This window comes from Saccopteryx bilineata, chromosome 11 (assembly GCF_036850765.1).
Source record: "Saccopteryx bilineata isolate mSacBil1 chromosome 11, mSacBil1_pri_phased_curated, whole genome shotgun sequence".
Classification (NCBI taxonomy): domain Eukaryota; kingdom Metazoa; phylum Chordata; class Mammalia; order Chiroptera; family Emballonuridae; genus Saccopteryx; species Saccopteryx bilineata.
In genome coordinates this window covers 23,268,060-23,291,963 of record NC_089500.1, presented here as the reverse complement: position 1 = coordinate 23,291,963, position 23,904 = coordinate 23,268,060, and the positions used below count along the sequence as shown (strand labels likewise).

General features: G+C 42.0%; 1 protein-coding gene across 1 annotated transcript in view; it reads right to left on the bottom strand.

Annotated features, from left to right (window-relative positions):
• PSTPIP2 (proline-serine-threonine phosphatase interacting protein 2) overlaps positions 1 to 23,904 on the bottom strand; it is a 77,060-nt gene that overhangs the window by 20,072 nt on the left and 33,084 nt on the right. Inside the window, exons 2-5 of the mRNA XM_066247155.1 lie at positions 17,963 to 18,063; positions 11,925 to 12,002; positions 6,520 to 6,554; positions 3,252 to 3,358 (exon numbers count right to left, since the gene is read on the bottom strand). Of these exons, the coding sequence (XP_066103252.1) occupies positions 3,252 to 3,358; positions 6,520 to 6,554; positions 11,925 to 12,002; positions 17,963 to 18,063 (321 nt within the window). The remainder of the gene's footprint in view (positions 1 to 3,251; positions 3,359 to 6,519; positions 6,555 to 11,924; positions 12,003 to 17,962; positions 18,064 to 23,904) is intronic.

Genomic DNA, 23,904 nt, shown 5'->3' with positions numbered 1-23,904 from the left:
CCCCTTTGCCTCTGCCAAGAGGCGGAGCTGAGTTTATTCATTTAATAATGGTTTCTCATTTTCCCAGGCTCTGTGGAGCATATCCATTGGCAATGTTGGTCTATTCCATGGCCCTTCCTAAATCTGAATATACACAATGCCATTCTTCCAGTTTGGGAGCTGTGACTATTTTATAGTTTATGGCCCAAGCCAGTCCTCCTTATCCCTAAGTTCTACATAACAGCTGCTTCAAGCACCTCTCAGGTGGCTACCAAGTTCTATGAGGCAAACCTTTTCACTTCATATCATTCCTCTCTCTGCCTTCAAAGATTGCTGGCATTTGTACATCAGCAGAATCCGAGAGAGCAGCAATCTTCCTCTCTCACCTAACAGGTATAACCTCTAGGGCCCCGGAAGTCACACTATTGGTGACCTTTGCTCAAAGCAACTCAGTGACTCCAAGTCCTGCTTTGCCTGCTACATCACCTTCATTTAAGTCTCCTCATGTCCATGGTTTACTTACTTATAGGGTGACCCCACTCATGGTGGCCCCAGCAAGTCAAGGGTTCTCTTTCAGATCTCCTTGGGTAAGTGCTTCTTTTAGCACTCAAATTTTCTGCTCCGAGCAAATCCAATGGAAATTTGATTGTTTGGTTATTGATAACACAAAGCAGTGCAAAAACACACAATCATCCCTGCTATAGGGTGGGGAGAATTCAGAAGGGGAGAGAAAGAAGAAATTTATAAATGACTCAAATGTCCCTGCCCTAATTATGGAACTAGCTTCTTAGTGATCTGTTTGTCTGTCTATCCCATGCAGACTGTGTTCTGAAAACTGGAAGTGTCATTCTCTGTAACCAAGGAGGCTCCTTTTTTTGGAGATTGCTCTCTACACAGGCAAAGCAAAATTCTGCCATGATCATTCCAATCTTAGCTGAGATGGTAAAACTAGGCGGATACCAGAGCAGAGAATAACTGACCATGTGCTATCTCTATCAGACTTAGGACATGCTGAGCTGGGGAAGAAATCTCAGGCCCCAAAACATTAAGACTCCCCAGAATATCTCCTAAGACTCCTCCCTTCCTGCCAACCACCAGGAGTGAGAGCCTCATCTCTTACCACCCTCACCTATATTGCCTTTCACTCTGCTGGTTTTAACTTCAAGGTCACTTCCTCCTGGAGGTCTCCGCAGCCCTGCAGATTAGGTGTCCCTGCCATATTCAGATGGCACCTTGATCTCCCTTATCACTTAAGGCTAATCATACTTTATCCTGATTACATTGTCCTGCTAGCTTATCTGGACAAGCTTTACATTCAGTGAGAGAAGGATGATCATGTCCACGTTGTTCACCACTCTCAGAGAGCATTCATTGCATAAGAGAGTATACCCTAAAATTCTGACCAGCCATTCTACATTCCCAACACTGTCCCAGCTTAATAAAAGAAACAAACTGATGGCTTTCTTTGATAAGTGTAATTACCAAAAAGTGAAAGACCAAAGTTAGCAGGGTTTGACCAGTGGAAATGAGAAGTTAGCATTGACAAATTTTTTCCCAAAGTTTGAATTTTAAAAAAAGTATCTATATAAGGAAGTGGTACAACCCAGCGTTCATTGTGACACAAGTAATTACAAGTGTATTAATAAACTTCGGACTTCTCCCAGAAAGCTGGGAAGGCATTTTCCTGCTCTGGAGAGTACACACTACATAGGGAACTTGGATGTATAGGGAACTTGGATTACAGCAGCTGGTTGAGCACAGGCTGCTCTCTTGCCTAACAGAATTCAGAACATGGTATTCTAGCTATGAGAATTTACTCTTTGCAACTTGTTGGAAGGGGAAGTTTCAGAAGCCTTGCAAAATTAACAAAACTCTCTCTTACATGGGCTTCCCAGAGCATTTGAAGATGTAAGGAAATGACCCTCTTCTCTTAGTGGAAATCATGTGTGCAGAGACCTTGGTTGTCTAACGCATTTTGCTTCTCAAGATTTATAATTCCTCTAGAGAGGTGGGAAGGGCTGGCAATGTCAGCCAAAAATAGTTGGAGCATCCAATAAGTAGGTGTAATATACATATCACATCTGCTCTGAAAAATACTCTGGGCCAGATGGACCCCCTCTGACCTGATATGTGAAGCTTGAATTTTGCGAAAGCGTTTGATATGGTGTCCCTTACATGTTCGCTCCAGCTTTCCTTCCTAGAGAGAGGAAGAGCTATAAGAGTTTCTCATGAAATGACAACAGGGTTAAGGCAGCCAGGCTCATAAGATGCTGCTGCCCACTCCAAATGCCAAGTGGCCACCAAGGACGTGGAATAGACTGACTTAAAACCACAGGCAAAGTTGTTGAGATTGCGATTTGGGTAGCATCAATCTTCTACCAACTGGCTGTCTATGGAATACAGACACTGCAGACAATGACCTTGGCAGGGTCTAGATGAAAAAAGGTTTCCAGAAAGTCCATGCAGAGCTGCTTGTGGAAACCTGAATGAAAATGTCTGCACGCCAGATAGGGAAGAGCTTGTACCCATGGGAAGCTGGGTTCCAGCCCTGGAGACCAGACATAAAAAGAAAATTCTAGAAGGCCCCTACTTAGCTGCTGGACTAACCTTAACATACAAGTCTTTTAGGAGCAAAATAGAACAGAGTCAGAATAAGGGCTGGTCTAGTCTATGTAACACCTAGTATTTCCCAAATGTTTGCCAGTGTTATTACGGTGCTCTGTCCCAGCTCCTTCCATGTAGCTGGCCAGAGTAAATCCCATCAGTGAAAAAGAGCTTATGCACATCTGCTTTCAAGACAAAAGGAAGCTGGATTCCCCAGGGCCTCAGTTTCTCTATTTGTAAAAGAGGGAAGTTGGACTACATTACGGTCTCCAAGGAGACTATGAGTCCCCTCAATTCCTACCCACCCCTTACTGTCCAGTCCAGGAGGAGGGGCGTGGTCTGGGAGTCCACCAGCTTGGATATGCCAGACTGTCCTGAAGAAAGGGTCCCCTCTGCAGGCAGAGTTTAAGTATGTGGAAGCAGATATGAAAAGAAAAGAAAAGCAGGTTGGGTCCATGAATCTGGCAAAAATCTTAAAAGAACTGGCCTCGGAAATAAGTGGGCACAGAACCATGAGTCTCCACGTGTTCCAGTAAACAATCTCCTAGGTTAAAAGAAAAGCATAGTTGCATGAGGGTGGGAGCCGAGCCAAGATCTTTAATGAACAAACAGGCCTGGAATATTCTGCCATACGTAAGGCAAGATCTTAACACGTATGTAGACCAAACCTTTTTCCGTTGTAGCTTTTGCTTTTCCCTGAATTCTTCTATCTTCCTGGCCTCTTCTCTCAGCGTCTGTGCAAGCTGAATGTGACATTGTGCCACACTGTCTACTTCTGCAAAAAGAATTTTAAAAACATAAATAAACAAGAGCTACATATGTCTGAATTCAAACATAGAAAACTTAAAATTATAGACAAAATACTGGAGCAAGGGATTAAATTAATCAACTGCACTTGGTCACCAACATTTATTGAGCCTGCCCATGTGCCCAGCATTGCCCTGGCCACCAAGACCAAAGCTAATAAAACTTCAGCTTAGCCCCCTACCACTAACTGTTCCTACTCAGCTGTATGTGCAGGGTCAGGGAGAAGCTCGTGGGGCTTACATGGAAAGAGACATTACTAAACCCACCACAATGTCAAATTTGATCTTTATTTCTCAGTAGATGACCTTTAAGGTTCTCTAACATCTCATGTGCCTGAGCATTTTAAAGAAAGTCATACATCCAAATTTTGGCTAGTGAGAGCTATCTCTGGATAGAAAGATTATTGTTGATTTCCCCCTAATTTCTACAACCATTGCAATGAGCATGGCTTACCTCTATAATCGAGAAACTAATATTTTGATCTTATTTGTTCCACAAAAACAAATTGAAGCATGCATTTAAGCTAGAAATCCTAATAAATCTGATCTAAAAAAATTTTTTTAAACTTCTGTGTCAAGATAACGTGAACATTTGAACAAGGTTAGAAGATATATGACAAACTGGAAAACTATTTTCAATTTATATAACAAAGAGTAACTATATTATAAGTTTTCACAAATATATAAGTATATATGTATATACATAGATATATATAGATTTGTTCCAGTATTAAAAGTGGTTAAAGAACACGAACTGTAAAAAAGATCAGCTCAATGGCCAATAAACATTTGAAATTATATTCAGCCTTAGCACTACTGAAAAAATGCAAGATTTTAAAACATAACTTTTTAAAATATTTTTTATTGATTGATTTTTGAGAAGGGAGAGAGACAAGGACAGGGAAGAGTGGGAAACATCAACTCAGAGTTATTGCTTCTTGTATGTGCCTTGACCAGACAAGCCAGGGGTTTCGAACTGGTGACCTCAGCATTCCAGGTGGACACTTTATCCACTGTACTACCACAGGTCAGAAAGAAACATATAATTTTTTACCTCTCAGTTTGGCAAAATTTTTGAAGCATGAAAATACGTGGTCTTGGCAAGCATGGGGTAAAGCAACACAGCTGGTGGGAGAAAAAGCCATACAACCTTTCGGAAAGAAATTGGGTATTTTGTAGAATTAAAAATTTTTTAAATAAAAAAATGAGGCAGATCCACATGAACTGAAGTAGAAAGATGTCTATGATACATTGTTAACTAAAGAACTAAATTATAGGGAGATATATATAATATATTCTGTATATATGTGTATGTATTCAATTAGAGGGAGAGAGAAACTGAGTTTTAAATGCATAGAAAATGGTCTGGAAAGATATATGCCAAATTGCTAGCATGATTAAAAGTTGATATTTTTTCATTTAAAGAACAATTTAAAAACATATACTCTACCCCATAGATTCTGATGCACTGCCATGGTATGATCCTATTTGTTTATATAAATAAATACATACATAAATGTGTGTGATGTATAAAAATGTTAGAGCAATATTTACCAATAACTGCTTAGCATTAAAAGGTGAAAACTGCCTGACCAGGCGGTGGCGCAGTGGATAGAGCGTCGGACTGGGATGCGGAAGGACCCAGGTTCGAGACCCCAGAGGTCGCGCGCGGGCTCATCTGGCTTGAGCAAAGAGCTCGCCAGCTTGGACCCAAGGTCGCTGGCTCCAGCAGGGGGTTACTCGGTCTGCTGAAGGCCCGCGGTCAAGGCACGTGTGAGAAAGCAATCAATGAACAACTAAGAAGTCGCAACGCGCAACGAGAAACTGATGATTGACGCTTCTCATCTCTCTCTGTTCCTGTCTGTCTGTCCCTGTCTATCTCTGCCTCTGTAAAAAAAAAAAAAAAAGGTGAAAACTTGTGATAGAAGGAGACTTGACTGGGGGTAGTGAACACACAATTACAGTGTACAGATGAAGTGTGGAATTGCGCATTTGAAACCTGTATAGTTGTGTTAATCAGTGTCACTCCAATAAATTCAATAAAAAGGAGAAAAAAGTAAAAGTTAGGGTGTTTACTATCTTTTTTACAATTAGCAGTCTCATTAAAAATTTTAATATAAATATATATTTTTAAATAAGAAAATGAAACTACTCATTGGAAAAAAGAAAACAATAACTAACATATATGCTTAGGAGACCCAACCTATGCTGACACCATGGTTGGCCTTGCATTACATATAAGAAACATGAAAAGAGCCTGACCAAGTGGTGGTGCAATGGATAGAGTGTTGGCCTGGGATGCAGACAACCCAGGTTCGAAACCCCAAGGTCACCAGCTTGAGCACGGGATTGTTAGCTTAAGCTTGGGATAATCAATATGATCTGATGGTTGTTGGCTTGAGCCCAAAGGTCACTGACTTGAGCAAGGGATCACTGGCTTGGCAGGAGCCCCCCAGTCAAGGCACATATGAGAAAGCAATCAATGAACAACTAAGGTACCATAACAAAGAATTGATGTTTCTCATCTCTCTCCCTTCCTGTCTGTCTGTCCCTGTCTGTCCCTCTCTCTGTCTCTGTCTCTCTTGCTAAAAAGAAAGAAACATGAAAAGATACTGACCATATCTTTAAAAATGTATTCACTGATGAGTTAAAGAGGGAGAAGGATATCTTCTATGGAAAAGTTAAGATGAATACTTATGTAGCTTACCTTTACAAAGGTCTAGAACCAGTCAACTGGCTACACAAACACTTTCAGCATGTGTACATACTATGTTACCAAGTAGTTTGGAAACACCAAATATTCTGAAGAACAGAAAGCCTTAAGAGAACCTGAGTAACAGGCCTGGGAGTATTATCACTGGACAGGACCCCATGAAGACCAATGTGCCAGGGCCTCACCCTGGACTTCAAGTGTGAGAACCACTGCCCTGGGGACCTCCAGCACTCATCCTGATATGCAGATATGGAGGGTTCTCCAGCTCACTTTGGCTCTACAGAGCTGTTTCTTACCTTAGAAGTTCCTTTCATTTCTTTCACCCAATATGAGATTGCTGTTCAAATGCAAACCCACCTTTGATGGCAGACACAGAGCTGCCAAGGACGGCAAATACATTTCTAAAGAATCACTTACGCTGCTTGAAGACTTCAAGGGCCCGCTTCAAGTTGCTAAAAAACAAGTGCATAGATAATGTCAAGTTCTGGAAATTGGCTGTACAGTCTTACTACATAATGCCACTGCGTGCTCCTCTCAGCCCAAATCTTAGACTACAGACTCATCTTCACCCCTAACTTGAGAAGACAGCAAGAGATCAAGACTTCTTCAGTCCAGTTTCCCCTTTCTTACACTCTTTTTCTTTTTTGTTTTTGTTTTTTGTGTTTTTTTTTGTTTTGTATTTTTCCGAAGTGAGAAGCGGGGAGGCAGACAGACAGACTCCCACACGCACTCAACCAGGATCCACCCGACAAGCCCACTAGGGGGCAATTCTCTACCCATCTGGGGCATTGCTCCATTGTGACCAGAACCATTCTAGCACCTGAGGTGGAGACCATGGAGCCATCCTCAGCACCCGGGCCAACTTTGTTCCAATGGAGCCTTGGCTGTGGGACAGGAAGAAAGAGATAGAGAGGAAGGAGAGGGGGAAGGGTGGAGAAGCAGATGGGCACTTCTCCTGTGTGCCCTCACCAGGAACTGAACCCAGGACTTCCACGCGCCCAGGCCAATGCTCTACCATTGAGCCAACAGGCCAGGGCCCCCTTTCTTACACTCTTAATCTTGAGCACAAGCATCTGTAATTCTTCCCTGTCCACCTGGGTAGAGCAAGATCCCAAATTTTTTTACATTTAATTTCCCCCGAAGATAATTTAGGAGCTATGGTCCATTTTTTCCAAGAGTAAGAGTCATTCTTTAAAGCATAATAATTAGAAATATGGCTATAAGCCAAAAAAGGAAGGGTTCAGACTTGGGCTCCTGATCACCTCCTTTTTCATCATTCATCAATCATCACATATTTATTGAGTACAAACTAGGGTCAGGCATTGTGTTAAATGTTGGTGATTCAATGGTACAAGACAGACCTCAGAGTCTAATGGAGGAGACAGACGTGAACCACACTGTATTAGTGTTTTTTATTGCTAATAACAGACTACCATAAAGTTAGCCTCTTAAAAGCAATACACATTTATCTCACAGTTTCCTGGAGATAACCACGATTCATACCTTCTTTCCATCTTCCTCTTTCTCTTTCTTATAGTTCCTGGCTCCTCCTCCCTTATACTCCCACTTGGCCATGGTCTAAGTTGTCTCCCAACCTCCCTAAAGGAAACCTCATTCTGAAGTGACTTGGCTCTGGTAATTTCCTTGTTCATTGCTGCCTTCATGGAAGCAGATATCACTGGGTTCACTCCAGCCACTGAAGTAGACATGGGACTTGTGGCTTCATGATGCCCTAGCCATAACAGCATAGGATCATGGGTCATTTTCTATATGTAAATATGCATGTGGCAAGTCCCACTATTTTGCAAAGTAAAAGCCCTTGTAGTTTTCCATTTGGCCCCTTCTTTTTAGCTCCTCACTTTCCCTGCTCTGTTTATTCATCCCCAAACAAAGCGTTCTTATTTCTCCCTGCCTTTTCCCACACAAACATTTCCAATTGTTACAAACACACCCAGAAGAAAAACATTACTGCACATTCTCCACTCACTTTACCCACCTTCTAGTACACTTTTTTGAGGAACCCAGTGCACTAGAAAAGTGACCATATTTAAACAAACACAGCAATAGTCCAGAAGGACAAATGAGTGTCAGCGAAGAGTGGACTTATTACGGGAATTAATGAGAAATAAAGACAGATATGTCAGCGGTCACAACCCCAAGTCTTGCCTTATCGAGAGTCATGGAGTTGAGATCCAGCCTTATAGATAGTCTGTTCAGGGTCTAAAATTTTTCTATCACTCTAAGTGACCAACTGAAGGGCCACTAGAAGGGCATCCCCAGTGTCCCTTTGCTTTGTCATTATCTCTATTGTCTCACATCATCACTTGCTATTTCCTGTGTTCGAGACATGATGGCCATCGGGGAATAGAATCTAAATGTTGGGGTGGTGGCCTGGCAACCTCATCTCCTCGTCTCCTTGGTGTTCATTACTGTGCAGAAAGAAAAGAGTCTGCCTCCCTTTTAATAAGCACTTGGGCCTTAAACCCTAATAAGACCCATCAAAGGCCAGAGCCCTTGGGGTGGCTGATGAGGCAATAAACCCTACCTAACCCATGGATAAGCTAAGTCACTCACTCTCATGTAGGGCATCTTCCTAGAGATCGTCCTGAAGGTGACAAAAACATAAGTCACCTAAATGTTCTTTCACTTCAACTTTGGCCACACAGTCCCCAGGTCTCACATCCTGCGTATCTTCCTTTGAGGTGTACACTCTTAGAAGGAAAACTGACTGGCTTTTATAACAAACCAGAAGAGAACAGTGCCATAGTCTCTCCATGAGTTTACTCAGTTACAAGTAAAATGTGTAAGAATGTAAGAAATACTATTTTGGATCAGATGCATTCTACTAAATATCTTTTCCAAGATGTACTGTCTGAGAGACTGTGCCTATGATGCATCACATTACCTCAAAAGTTTTTAGATATTTTCCCTAACAGCTTATTTATTTTATAAATAAACATTGTGTTTGTTTGGGGTTTTTTTTGAGGGGGGGGGGATAGTCAGGTGACTCATTAATCTCCTCTGACATTAGCTAAACCCTGCTGGAATGACAATGCAACTTGTCTAAGTTTATGCAGTGTTGACCTGTGAACATGTAAATGGTTTACATATTCAAAAAATGAAACTAAATCAAACAGGGAAAAGAATCCTTAAAATTTAAAACAAACTGAAATGAACTTAACTAATACAAAATTGGTTTTATAATCACACGGAGAAAATTACTATTTTGAGAACTTAGGACACAGTATTCTTAGTAAAATATAGCCTAATACCAAAAAGAATTGCAAAGAAATGTTAAACATTATTCACAAGTTTTATTGTTAGTAGCATATTGACACTGTCATATAAACCAAATAATTATGCTAATATTGTCAAGAACCAAGATTTTCTGCTTATGAGGAAATAAATGTAAAATTAAGGAGGCAAAGTAAAACCCTACAAAGTGAAGTTGGAATTGGAAATATCAATATGAACTCATGCTACTAAACTTTGACCCCTGAAAGAACCTAAAAAGAAGTGCATCTCTGTGACAATGACCAACACTAGCACTTACTTTTATCTCTAAACACGATTGCATAATCACTAAAAGGAACTAAGCATACTTTGAGAAATAGCTGATTCCAGGAAACCTATATAATTTTGTTAAACAGTATCACCCCCGATAAATTCAATTTTAAAAAAATAAATAAAAGAAAATATGGCAAATGTAGTTAATCATGAAATCTAAGTGATCAGTTCCTTATGTTTGTCTTTTACAAACAAAATACAGTGTATTTTTAAATTTTTCATTTACAACACCAAAAGTAACATATAATCAGTAAGTCAAAAAACAAATTATCCTTGTACAATAATTTTAGGCTTATGTATTTATTAATATTTTAACTATCTCCCAATGTTTTTCTTTGAAGATTAGGAGTGCATGAGTTTTTTGTTTCTTTTGTTTTTTTGGTTTTTTTAGAGGGGGAGAGAGAGAGAGAAAGAAAGGAGAGAGATAAGAAACATCAACTCATAGCTGCTTCACTTTAGTTGTTTATTGATTGCTTCTCATATGTGCCTTGACCAGGGGGCTCAAGCCAAGCGAGTGACCCCTTGCTCAAGCCAGCAACCTTGGGCTTAAGCTAGCAATCTTGGGCTTCAAGCCAGCAACCTTAGGATCATGTTGATGATCCTTGGCTCAAGCCAGTGACCCTGCACTCAAGCTCATGAGCTCATGTTCAAGATGGTGACCTCAGTGTTTCAAACCAGGGACCTCAGCATTCCGGGTTGATGCTCTATCCACTGCACGACCACTGGTCAAAATGAACAATATCTTGTATGGCTCCATTCAGACCTCTGAGAGGCCACGGACCTCCATGCAGATGTCTATAGCACAGCTAAAGCAGTACACACGTCAGTATGTATTATGTATGCTTGGGTCTGTAAAGGCCTGCAGAGTTCTGTCTGAACTAGTTCTCCCAACTCACTCCAACATGCTTGTTTTGAATAAGAATCTAGAAATTTCCATATGCATAGAACCAGCCACAAAAGTTGTGAGGCAAAATGAAAACTTGGGACCCCCTTGTTTAGAATTATTTAGAATTTCAAAATGATGACATTAAAGAGCATTAAGCCAATTACAAAGCTGTTCTAAATATAGGTTCATGTATGGCTGACTGCCCATAAAGCCAGGAATGATGGAAAAATAACTGTGGTACAAAAATCTCACATGGATGCCCAACTATGCGGTGGTACAGTCGATAGAGCATCAGACTGGGATGTGGAGGACCCAGGTTCGAGGCCCCAAGGTCACCAGCTTGAGTGCAGGCTCATCTGGTTTGAGCAAGGGTCACCAGCTTGAGCCTAAAGTTGCTGGCTTGAGCAAGGGGTCACTTGGTCTGCTATAGCACCCCCTCAAGGCACATATGAGAAAGCAATCAATGAACAACTAAGGTGTCGCAATAAAGAATTGATGCTTCTCATCTCTCTCCCTTCCTGTCTGTCTGTCCCTGTCCCTCTCTCTATATCTGTCACCAAAATAAAAAAAAGGAAAAAATGGAAATCTCATATGGGTGGTGAGAACTATAAAATGGTGCAAAGATAGTCTCCTGTAGCTATCACAAACTATGTATATGTACATAGGTATGTGTGTCTATAAGCCTCTCTATTAAATTTCAAGTATAAAATTATATATAATGCAATCCCACCTATGAAAAAGTACAGAAAAGGACTTCAAAGCCCTGGCCAGTTGGCTCAGTGGTAGAGCTTTGGCCTGGCATGTGGAAGTCCTGGGTTCTATTTCTGGTCAGGGCACAGAGGAGAAGTGACCATCTGCTTCCCCACCCCTCTCCCTTCTCTCTCTTTCCCTTCTCTCTCTCTCTCTCCTGTAGCCATAGCTTGAATGGTTCGAGCAAGTTGGCCCCAGGTGCTGAGGATGGCTCCATGGCCTTGCCTCAGGCAATAAATAATTTGGTTGCCAAACAACAGAGCAACAGCCCCAGATTGGCAGAGCATAACACCATAGGGGGCTTGCCAGGTGGATCCGGGTTGAAGTGCATGCGGGAGCCTGTCGATCTGCCTCCCCACATCTCACTTAATAAAAAAAGAAAGAAAAGGACTTAAAAAAAAACTTAGAAAATATTAATAATGGGTTGTAGCTTCATAGTTCATTTTAAGCTTCTTTCTATTTTGCCATATTTTTCACAACTGGGAATAATAATTTTAAAAAATAGAACTAGTTTTCATCCAAGACACTTCACCATACTAGCCAACTCTGTCTGCTAAAGTGATGGGGGTTCCTGGCAGTACAAGCCAATCTAAAAACCAGAAGAAAATATGGCACGTACTTGATTTCAGACTGTCCACATGGTTTCTTCCTAGAGAGGTTGAGCAGGTCTTTGCCATATTTCTCTTCGATTGATGCCCTAAGAGGAACAGATGAGAGGGTTATAAAGTCCTTCTCAGGGCTGACACTTTGCTAAGACACATGGCACTTCTCTTAAAGGCAAAACTACACCATTGAGAGTAGCACAGAGATAATACCATTCTCTACAATACAGAACTCCCTAACGGGCAAGAATTGTAAGAAGGCCAGTGGCCTTTATCCCTGAGGTGGTCTTCTTCAACTAGAAGTCCCTAGCATAAATATTACAACAAAACCCCAAGCATAGCCCCCTGGCCAGCACAAGCTAGTACATTCAGATTAAAATTTCAGAACTATGATCCAAGGATATATGTCTATTTTGGGCGGCTTTAGTGGAGTAAGAGGTATTTCCATCAAATGCATTCCTGAGACCCATCCCTCCTCCTTCCATCCTCTTTAAGAGTACCCGTTCAGCCTGACCAGGCGGTGGCACAGTGGATAGAGCGTCGGACTGGGATGCGGAGGACCCAAGTTCAAGACCCTGAGGTTGTCAGCTTGAGCGCAGGCTCATCTGGTTTGAGCAAAAGCTCACCAGCTTGGATTCAAGGGGTTACTCGGTCTGCTGTAGCCCCAGTCAAGGCACATATGAGAAAGCAATCAATGAACAACTAAAGTATCACAATGAAAAACTAATGATTGATGCTTCTGATCTCTCTCTGATCCTGTCTGTCTGTCCCTATTTATCCCTCTCTCTGACTCTTTCTGTCTCTGTAAAAAAAAAAAAAGAGTACCCGTTCACCCTCCTATAGAGGTCCTCATTTACAGTCAATTAAAACACACAACTAGGCCCTGGCCAGTTGGCTCAGTGGTAGGGCGTCAGCCTGGCATGCGGAAGTCCAGGGTTCGATTCCCGGCCAGGGCACACAGGAGAAGCGCCCATCTGCTTCTCCACCCCTCCCCCTCTCCTTCCTCTCTGTCTCTCTCTTCCCCTCCCACAGCAGAGGCTCCATTGGAGCAAAAGATGGCCCAGGTGCTGGGGCTGGCTCCATGGCCTCTGCCCCAGGCACTAGAGGGGCTCTGGTCGCAACAGAGCGATGCCCCGGATGGGCAGGGCGTGCCGGGTGGATCCCGGTTGGGCGCATGCGGGAGTCTGTCTGACTGCCTCCCCATTTCCAGCTTCAGAAAAATACAAATAAATAAATAAATAGATAAAAATTAAAAAATAAAATAAAATACACAACTAATTATACTAAAGAGGGAAATTTCAGAATATAAACTCTGCAGTCAGCATGTCTCACAAAAACAACTGATAATTACTTGCTGTGGAATGAGTCTGTTAAAGCGGTAAGTACACCCCCTATTCCCCCTTTTTCCTCTCCTCACTGCCCTGTGTCAGCATCTCCATGTTGTGTCCAAGACCCCCAGTGGATGCCTGAAATCATGGAGAGTGCCAAACCCTATATGTATATATATTTTTCTATACATCTATACATTTTCACTTAAAGGAAGCACTTTATAGCTTCTCTTTGGCATATCTGAATTGCCAGCATCACTACCCTCATGCTTTGGGGCCATTATTAGGTAAAGTAAAGGTTACTTGAACACAAGCGCTGTGATACCATAAGGGTCAATCTGATAACTCAGATAGCTACTGAGCAACTCAGAGGCAGGGAGTGTATACAGCGTGGTATGCTGGACAAAAGGCTGGTTCACATCCCAGGTGAGACAGAGCAAGATGGTGTGCGAGTTCATCACACTACTCAGATCAGTGTGCATTTAAAACTTATAAATTGTTTATTTCTGGAATTTTCCATTTAATATTTTCAGATTGCAATTGACTGAGTAATGGGGACCACAGAAAGCAAAACTGCAGACATGGACAAGCTCTGCTCTATATCAAAATTGATGACTCTCTACCGGGAACATTTAATACTTTTACATGTAAAAAAGATGTTAAGGCCTTTTTTACTTAAAAAGTATATATGTGTATATTTTAAATATGGACATATTTTATCCTTTCAAAATTATATGCATTAAGAGTTCTCAATAAGGGGAGGCAAAGGGCATAAAATGGGAATGTAAAGAGACTTCACGTGGGGCATGGGGGTGCACTGGGGGGCACAGAAAGTGTTACATTGAGTGGGACACTTGAAGCCATATAATCACATTCAATTAAAATTTAAAAAATTTTAAAAAGAATTCTCAATAATCTTTTATGGTTATCAGGAAGAGAAGTTATTAAATTGCTTTCTTCTAACATTAAGGCACCAGGAATCTGAACACACCATAGGCAGCGTCTGCTCCCCAGGGGAAGTCCTAGAACCCGGCAGGAAATGAGTTCCAGCAGGAACAACGGTGTGCTCTTTGGGCAATGAAGGGGTTTTATGGAGATGAGACTACAGCTTCCTCCTCATGATATTAGCGGAACAACTGTGAAATTGAGGGGCTATCCCTCCCACCCCCAGCAAATGGGCAACAGTGTAGTCCCCAGGCCTACAGCCAATGAAGGAATCACTAGCACTTTGCAAGAATCACCCTGATATAGGTAAGCCTTTACTAGGTCACCCTCCTACCATTTATCCGAATTTCCCTCATCATTTGTTCATCAATTTTTCATTTATTAAATATCCACTAGGTGCCATGCATCATATTAGGAGACTATAGAGATGCTTCTTTTAAAGAAAAAGAAAAAGAAAATTTTGGTCTGGACTTTGAAGGATGGGGAGAATTTACTTAAGCATACAGGACAAAGGGGGATATTCCAAGTAGGGAATAATGGAGTAAAGATGTAGAGGCAGCAACATCCAACAAAGCATGCCCACTAATAAACCCGTCTGACTGGAACAGAGAGAGTGGAAATGGGTGAGAACGTATGAAGCAAAAAGAAAAGGTAGCTAGACAAGGTCTCTGCAAGGAACAAGCTTATCCTTCCAGAAAGCCACCTGCCCTTCTGCCCAGAGTTGATGAGTCAAACAGAAGGTCTGTATAAGATGCCTCTGGAGCCTGACCAGGCGGTGGCGCAGTGGATAGAACGTCAGACTGGGATGCGAAGGACCCAGGTTCGCTACCCCGAGCTCTCTAGCTTGAGCACGAGCTCACCAGCTTGGACCCAAGGTCGCTGGCTCAAGCAAGGGGTTACTCGGTCTGCTGTAGCCCCACAGTCAAGGCACATATGAGAAAGCAATCAATGAACAACTAAGGTGTTGCAATGAAAAACTAATAATTGATGCTTCTCATCTCTCTCCAGTCCTATCTATCCCTCTCTCTGAATCTCTCTCTGTCTCTGTAAAAAAAAAAAAAAAAAAAAAAATTCCTCTGGAGATGTTCTGGATTCTGTCACTTTCTGGGTTCGCATGGTTATTTAATTATTTATCAACTTCATTTAAAAAGTTACACTTTCATGCAAAGACAATGGAAGTCATAATACCTCATGCAGTTGATGTGTGTCAAAGGGGAATATTTCAAAGAGCTGTATAAACCTCAATGTTACAGTAACAGAGACACTGAGACTAATCTCCTGGCACAACACACAGCAGATGCTCCATGTGTGGTTGTTCTTAGGAAGCCACTCAGATGTTGGTATGTTCTCATCCTCTATGTCTTCCCCATGACTTTCCAGCTGGTTAGAAGGTAAAACTAGACACATTTACAATATACTGATGGATTGTTTGGTACTCTGTTTTGTTACTTACTTCTTGTGTTACAGTAAGTCATTCAGAACTTACTGGGGACAGATTGGCTACAGAGCACATACTGAGACATGGCCCAGAGATCAGCCATATATAGATGCAAGAAAGGCAAGATGCGGAGGACCCAGGTTCGCTACCCCGAGCTCTCTAGCTTGAGCACGAGCTCACCAGGTACTCCGAACCTGGTCCACTCCGGAGTAGCATCTGACACTACACCTTGCATTGAGGTGATTGATCTGTCTGCAAATGAGTGTGAATGGATTGACTGCAATCCATCTGGGTACAATCAAGGTTGAGCTGCTAGAAGTTCCAGAGAGGTCGATGGGAAAACTTTGACATTTGGGCAAGAGGGGTGTGGGTGTCACAAAACTAGGATATAGGACATGCTTAGCCACATATCCTAAAAATGTTGTATGTGTGTCCCACTTGATGAACTCCAAATAATAAATAACATATATGACAGATTGTTGGCATCTTTGTCCCTGTGTTTGTGTGTGCATTGCCTCTAGTTAACATGAATATGCCATGGTGCCACATGAAATTTATGACAGCTCAGTAAACTAATGCTGAAGATCCAAGGATGACTTTTCAGCAATATTAGACTATGGGCCCAGACTCAGCAGACTGAGTCCCTGGCCCATAAGCACGCCGCACCTACCAGAGCAAGAAGAGAGGCTAGACCTCCAAACCCTGAAGAGGATGGCACTTCTTCACATAAATTAGCCCTGTACAGGACACAGTGGGAGAACGCATGCTCTGTCCTTGGTGACAGCAGCCTCCTTCTAGTAAGCATACCACCAGGAAAGGAAGGCCAAAGACCAGGCAGGTCACTTGCTTGGGGGCCTCAAATCCCCACACTCAGGGCACATATACATATCTGACCCTCCGACCTGAGGCCAGCAGATTCTTCTTCAAAATCAGAGCACATGTGAGACTGGTTATGTTTGTTATGAAACTTCTGGAGAAAAATAACCATGTACTAGAAATACAGTATGAATATTTAATTAGTTTTCATTTGCATATATGTCACCCTCTTTCCCATATAGTTTTGTGAAACATTTTAAAAGTGAGATCTTAGCTTTGGGGTTCTATTTGGACTTATGTTTTTCAAACTGTAGGTCATGACATCAATGTGATGGGTTAATTAAAAATTACCCATTCTTGGCCCTGGCTGGTTTGCTCAGTGGTAGAGCGTCAGCCTGGTCTGCGGAAGTCCCGGGTTCGATTCCCCGCCAGGGCACACAGGAGAAGCGCTCATCTGCTTCTCTGCCCCTCCCCCTCTCCTTCCTCTGTGTCTCTCTCTTCCCCTCCCGTAGCCAAGGCTCTATTGGAACAGAGATGGCCCGAGCACTGGGGATGGCTCCAGGGCCTCTGCCTCAGGCACTAGACCAGCTCTGGTCACAACAGAGCGACGCTCCTCCGGATGGGCAGAGCATGCCCCCTGGTGGGCGTGCCGGGTGGATCCTGGTCAGGCGCATGCGGGAGTCTGTCTGACTGCCTCCCCGTTTCCAGCTTCAGAAAAATACAAATTGCAACAATAATGCACTATAATATGATAAATGCATAATAAAAACATTTGTAATATTTTATATTGTAATTATGCTTACATACCTATTAATTTTTAATAATAATTGTAAGAAAAAATACTCATTTAGTAGAACTAAATATCAATCAAAACTGCTAATTTGGAGTAATATTCAGGTGTATTTATCATTTTCTAATTTTAAAATGTCTGTTTTATGCAAAAAAAAAAAAAAATGTGGATCCCAGTTGGGGTGTGTGAGACTGTTTCACTATCTCCCCTCCTCTCACTTAAAAAATAAAAATAGTAAAATAAAAAAAAATTAAAAAAAGAAAAATACAAAAAAAAATAATAAATAAATAAATAAATAAATAATTACCCATTCTCATCTTCTAGCTTGCTGCTCCCCACAGATACCTGGATACCCCTCCACCTATCAAACACGCCTTACCCTAGCAGGACCACCTCAACGATCTCTTCCTCCATGAAGCCCCCACTCCCCCTTTTTTGTCCAGTCCTTCACAGTTCCCATCTCCTGTGAGGTCTTTCAGTGTCCTGTGTATCAAACAACTTAACGTTTTATTATATTTATTATGTTTTGTTTGCTGTTTCATCCATAAATCTTATCTCTTCAACTGGTTTCTAAGAGCTTTAGAATAGAGACATCATTTACATTTGAGGAGCACCCCATAACCTACAGCAAAGGGTCTCATGAACCATTAAAAACAGCCAGGAAGCAGTGACTTGCTCCTCGTTTGTGTGGAAGCATTCTGTCGTCCCCTCTGTCTGCACAGAGGAAACAGTATGTACCTCTCTTTTAAAAATTCTTCGAACTCTTTGCAGTTCTTGCGGCCGTTGTTCAGGTGCTGGACGATGGTTTCATAGCCAATGGTGCTGAGGATGTCCGGACTCTGGTGAAAAAGAAACAACGTTGTGTCAGACCAGGAACAGCGCAAACGGAAGCCCTGAGGCCTGAGAGACGGGGAAGCAGGCGATGGGAACTTCCTGAAACACACTACCTCCAAGATGTGACCAAGACAAACTAAATAGAAGAAGTAAGAATGCATGGGCTGTGGAAGAGTGTTTCAAATTATGAAACTGAAGGGCCACAAAAGAGGAAGAAAGTGACAGAGGACCAAGAAGCACATGGATGGGCAAGCTGATAGGGTTCCGGGCCCCGTTTGACCTCCACTCATGTAATCAGGCCAGGACCAGGAGGTCTTGACCCTACCTGATGTTTCTTCTCATGGCTGATCAGCCCTGTTTGAGGGTCAAGGGTACTGCTTCAAAGGACAAGCAGCCCTGAGCCAGGAGCCAGGCCCCAGGAGTGAGAAAGGAGGCGGGTTTTCCCACTGGGAAGCATGGAGGGGCCTAGCAGCCATCATGCCCACTGGGTCACTGAACGCAACTCAAGAAAAAAAATTTTTTTTTTTTAATTTAAAGTTAGGCCCGATCAGGCAGTGGCTCAGTGGATAGTGTCAGCCAGAGACGCTGAGAACCCAGGTTTGAAACCCCAAGGTCGCGGGCTTGAGCGAGGGCTAGTAGACATAACCGCAGTGGTCGCTAGCTTGAGCTCAAGGTCATTGGCTTGAGCAAGGGGTCACTGGCTCAGCTGGAGCCCCATGGTCAAGGCATACATGAGAAAGCAATCAAAATGAACAACTAAGGTGCCACAACTATGAGTTGATGCTTCTCATCTCTCTCCCTTCCTGTCTCTCTCAGTAAAAAAAAAAATTAAGATAAAATAAAAAATAATAAATTTAAAATAAACTATTACTCCTATTTTATTCTGTAAGTGCTCTGAGGTTGGAGGAAGATGTCTGAGCCTTCCAAAGTGCTAGTCCTAGATGCAGTACATTTTAAAACCCAGAGTCCCCTCTGCTCCCCAAACCAACAAAGCAGGGATTCTAAAGAATATCTGCTAATGTGTCCCCTACTAAGTAAGGCTGACTCCCTAGCTTCTACCCCCAAATGCTTACAACAGGCTGCCTGATTCAGACTTCCCTCCCTTGAAGGTTCGTTGGGCGTATCCGGGTATGAGTTCTCCTGACCCCAGCCCAGCCCAGACAGACCATCTCTTCCCAGCTCCCAGTCAGCTAAGAGAGGTGTGGTTCTTCCCTAGGGTGGAAGTGGGGACACCTGAAGATACCTTTCTACCTGGCCCAGGACAGGAAGAAGCAGAATTCCTCTCTTCCACTTGCTTCCACTTGTCATGGCCTAGCTGACCAGACAGGTCCCAAAAAGACCCTGTAGGGCCAAGAACTGAGGCTGATTTCAATGCGGCATTCGGAAACTAAACTGGCCATCACTCAAACTGCATTTTAACAAATGGATTATTATAAGTACAACCAATTTTACACACGAAAATATAGAGAAATCTAAGTTAGGAATACATTTAATTCCATTGAACTCTAGCTACTGTGTGAGCATAGATTCAGGCTTTGGGAAGCCTACAAAATAGCCTCCACCAAAGCTTCATTTGTCCACCTACCTCCTCCATACACCCACTCTTCTGTCTCAGCTAGATAGGCTCCTTACTGCCCGCTAAATGCACTGCTCAGAGGCAACTCTAAGACGATGCTTACTGCTTATGTTATCCTCTCCTGAATCCAAATCCAGTCCCTCCACTTCCAAGTTTTCTGGGAGCCTCTGAGTAGCCCCAGTACTCCCTCCTCTGGGCTCTCAGAGAACCCAGCTTCTGGCTTTGCTATTTGGTGCCCCTCATGTTAGTAGCCTTGTCTTCCTGACTCTTCTACAAGTGCCTGTGTCTCTTTCAACACCTTGGACCAGTGGTCCCCAACCCCTAGGCCACGCCGGTATCGGTCTGTGGGCCATTTGGAACCAGTCCGCAGAGAAAGAATAAATAACTTACATTATTTCTGTTTTATTTATATTTAAGTCTGAATGATGTTTTGTTTTTTAAAAACGACCAAATTCCCTCTGTTACATCCATCTAAGACTCACTCTTGACGCTTGTCTCGGTCACGTGATACATTTATCCATCCCACCCTAAAGGCCGGTCCGTGAAAATATTTTCTGACATTAAACTGGTTCGTGGCCCAAAAAAGGTTGGGGACCACTGCCTTGGACCACTCCTTCATGTACCATCCTCCCCGACCCCCTGCCAAAAATATAAATCCAGCTGCACTGCAGTAAAATTCTGTGGGATAAAAATGCCTTGTGCCTGACCTGTGGTGGCGCAGTGGGATAAAGCGTCGACCTGGAACACTGAGGTCGCTGGTTCGAAACCTTGGGCTTGCCTGGTCAAGGCACATATGGGAGTTGATGCTTCCTGCTCCTCCCCCTTCTCTCTCTCTCTGTCTCTCTCTCTCTCACTCCTCTCTCTCTCTAAAAAAAAAAAAAAAATGCCTTGTGCTCCCAGACAGATGTATTAGAAGAAAACAATGAAAACAAAAACTCCTGAGTGAATGAATAGGTACAAAGGATCAATATCAATGTTGGTTTGTAGACAGAAGTGCGTTACTCTTTCCAGAGAAAGACACTTGGGTTCTTTGTTTCATGCTACGCATTTGGAAAATGTGGTTTCCCTTTTTTAAATTAAGGATGTGTAGATTCTTTGAACTAGATAAAGAGGGTGGAGCTAGACCAGAGTTTCCTAAAAACAGACCAAATGACCAAGCTTGTAGCTGCCACCACCTTAAAAAAAAAAAAAAAAAAACCAGAGTTGCTGCTTCAGAAGACTAACTAGCTACAGAGGGAATCAAGAAAGGAAATGCCCAAGAGAAAACAAAGAATACCCAAGGCCAAGTTCAAAGCTGTGGAGGATTTGGTCTGGAAACTCCTTCCTATGTTACTCAGAAAGCATGGGCCGCCTGACCTGTGGTGGCGCAGTGGATAAAAGCGTCGACCTGGAATACTGAGGTCGCCGGTTCAAAACCCTGGGCTTGCCCAGTCAAGGCACATATGGGAGTTGAAGTTTCCTGCTCCTCCCCTCCTTCTCTCTCTCTCCCCCCCCCCAAAAATGAATAAATAAATTTTAAAAAAAAAAGGAAAGAAAGAAAGCATGGGCCAAGTAGGAAAGAATACTGCATGAGCACCAAGATAGCATTGCAGGTTGGCCATCAGAAGTGAGTGTGCCAAACCCACAACCCCAGTATCCTCAACTTGAGCCCTCTACACATTATATCTTACTTCTCTTCCCCAGCTTTTCCCACACTGGTCTTCCAAACAGGCAGAGTACATTTCTACCTTAGGGCCTTTGCATATGCTTTTTCCACAGTGAAAATGGCGTCTCTTCCTCTTCACTTAAATCCAACCTCTGCTTCAGAGCCAGTTCTAATCCCATTTCCTCTATGAAGTCTTCCTCATGTAATTCGCCCTGTAGCCTCCACTCCTTCTGAATGCCTCAAGTGTTTAATGCCTAGTCATCTCATTTAGCTCTCATTATCTATTATTTTGTGTTATTATTAATATTTTTTAAAGTAGTTAACTGCTTAAAGAATACTATCAATATATCTGGATTATACCTAACCTTTATTACTCACAGTAGCTTCCAGCTTAATGATGCTTGAAAAATATCTGTTAATTGTATATCAACTATAGACAAGGAACTAAAGAGATTACAAAGCCAACATAAGACAGAGTTCTTGCAATCAGGGAGCCTATCATTTATTTAGGGATTCAGTAAAAGACATGTGCACAAAACAAATGTGTATGCACAAGGAAAAGTACAGACTAAGAGTATATAAAACTATATAGAGATAATATACAATGAATGAGGTAGAAAATTGAGAATGGGTTGGGATCATCAGAAAAGAGAAGAAATAAGATGACTAGGATTCACACAAGAAAATAATGACCTAAGCTTTCACTTGATGGAATTAGGAAAAGGAGAACAAATCAAATCTATCGTAAGCAGAAGAAAGGAAATAAAAATAGAGGAACACAATGAAATAGAAATGGACACAGAGTAGAGAATATAAATAAAACCAAAAATTTGTCTTTTGAAAGTTTAATAAAATGGGTAAATCCATATCTAGGTTGATCAAAAAATGAGAGCAAGAGAAAAAACACAAATTACAATGCCCTCAATCTGACAAAGGGATTCTACAAGAAACCTACAAGAAGCCTACTTAATAGTGAAAGACTGAACACTTTCTTCCTAATAAGGAGGAAATAAGGCAAGAATAAAGAAATAAAGTGCACATATGTTTACTGGAAGGGAGAGTAAAATTGAGTTTATTTGAGGGTAGCATGAATTAAGCAACCCAATAAAGACTGGGCATAATATTTGAACTTCATAAACATTTCATGAAAAGATACTTCATATAATCCTTCGGCCAAAAAGTTCATGAAAAGTTGCATAACATCACAGGGAAATTCAAATTAAAGTCACAATGATATTTACTTCATGACTACTAGAACAGCTAAAATTAGAACAGCTAAAATTAAAAAGTCAATATTGAATGTCGGCAAGGAGGCTGAACTATCAACTCTCATGCATTGCTGATGGGAGTGTAAAACTGGTACAGTCAACAATTTCTTTAAAAGCTAAACATACACATACCTTATGATTCAAAGTTTTACTCATAAGCATTTACCCAGTAAAATGAAAACATATGTCCACAAAAGACTTGTACATGAATAATAAACAATTTGTGGTTTATTTACACAATGGAATACGACACAGCAATAAAAAGGAAATAACATGAATGAATCACAAAAATGTTACGCTAATGAAAAATGCTAGACACAAAGTGTATTTACTGTATGATCTCACTCATATGAAATTATAGGACAGGCAAGCAGTTGTAGGAATTTATTTCTATGATAAAAGAAGTAAGAACATTGATTGTCTACCTGACCAGTAGTGGCACAGTGGATAGAGCATTGACCCGGAACGCTGAGGTCACGGGTTCAAAGCCCCAAGGTCGCTGGCATGAGCTCAAGTTCATCTGGCATAGGGCAGGCTCACCAGCTTGAGCGCAGGGTCCCAGCAGGGTCCTAGCTTGAGCCCAAAGGTCACTGGCTTGAAACCTAAGGTTGCTAGCTTGACCCCAAGGTCAGTGGCTTGAAGCTCAAGGTCTCTGGCTTGAGCCCAAGGTCAATGGCTCAGCTGGAGCCCCCCAGTCAAGGCACATATGAGGAAGCAATCAGTGAACAACTAAAGTGACACAACTACAAGTTAATACTTCTCATCTCTCTCCCTTCCTGTTTCTCTCTCACTCTCTCTCTCAAAAAAAAAAAAAAAAGGAACATTGATTGCCTGAGTCAGGAAGGGTGGACTGGAAAGAGCCATTTGGGAACTTCCTGGAGTATGGAAATGTTACACCCATGTGACCCACATTCTTATCAAGATCTTTCTACAGAGGTATACATTGTACAGGTATATGCAGTTTTCAAAACTCATTCATTTGTGTACTTTATCTTATGTAAATTAGACCTCACAAAAGTAAAAGCCAAAAAAGAAAATAAGCTGATTAGGATTAAGAGGAATAATGGGAGGGAGGCTGTTCCAGGGAAGAATAAGAGAAGCTAAGCCTTGAAAATACATAGACCTGGTCTTGGAGTCCTGGTTGGGACAGGAGATGAAAAAGAAGGGGTAAGTAGATCCAAGCACCCAGCAAACCTCCCAAAGGCACAGACCATAACATTTAATTTTTTTTAATTTTTTTTTTTTTTTTTTTCTTACAGAGGCAGAGATAGACAGGGACAGACAGACAGGAACGGAGAGTGATGAGAAGCATCAATCATCAGTTTCTCGTTGCGACTTCTTAGTTGTTCATTGATTG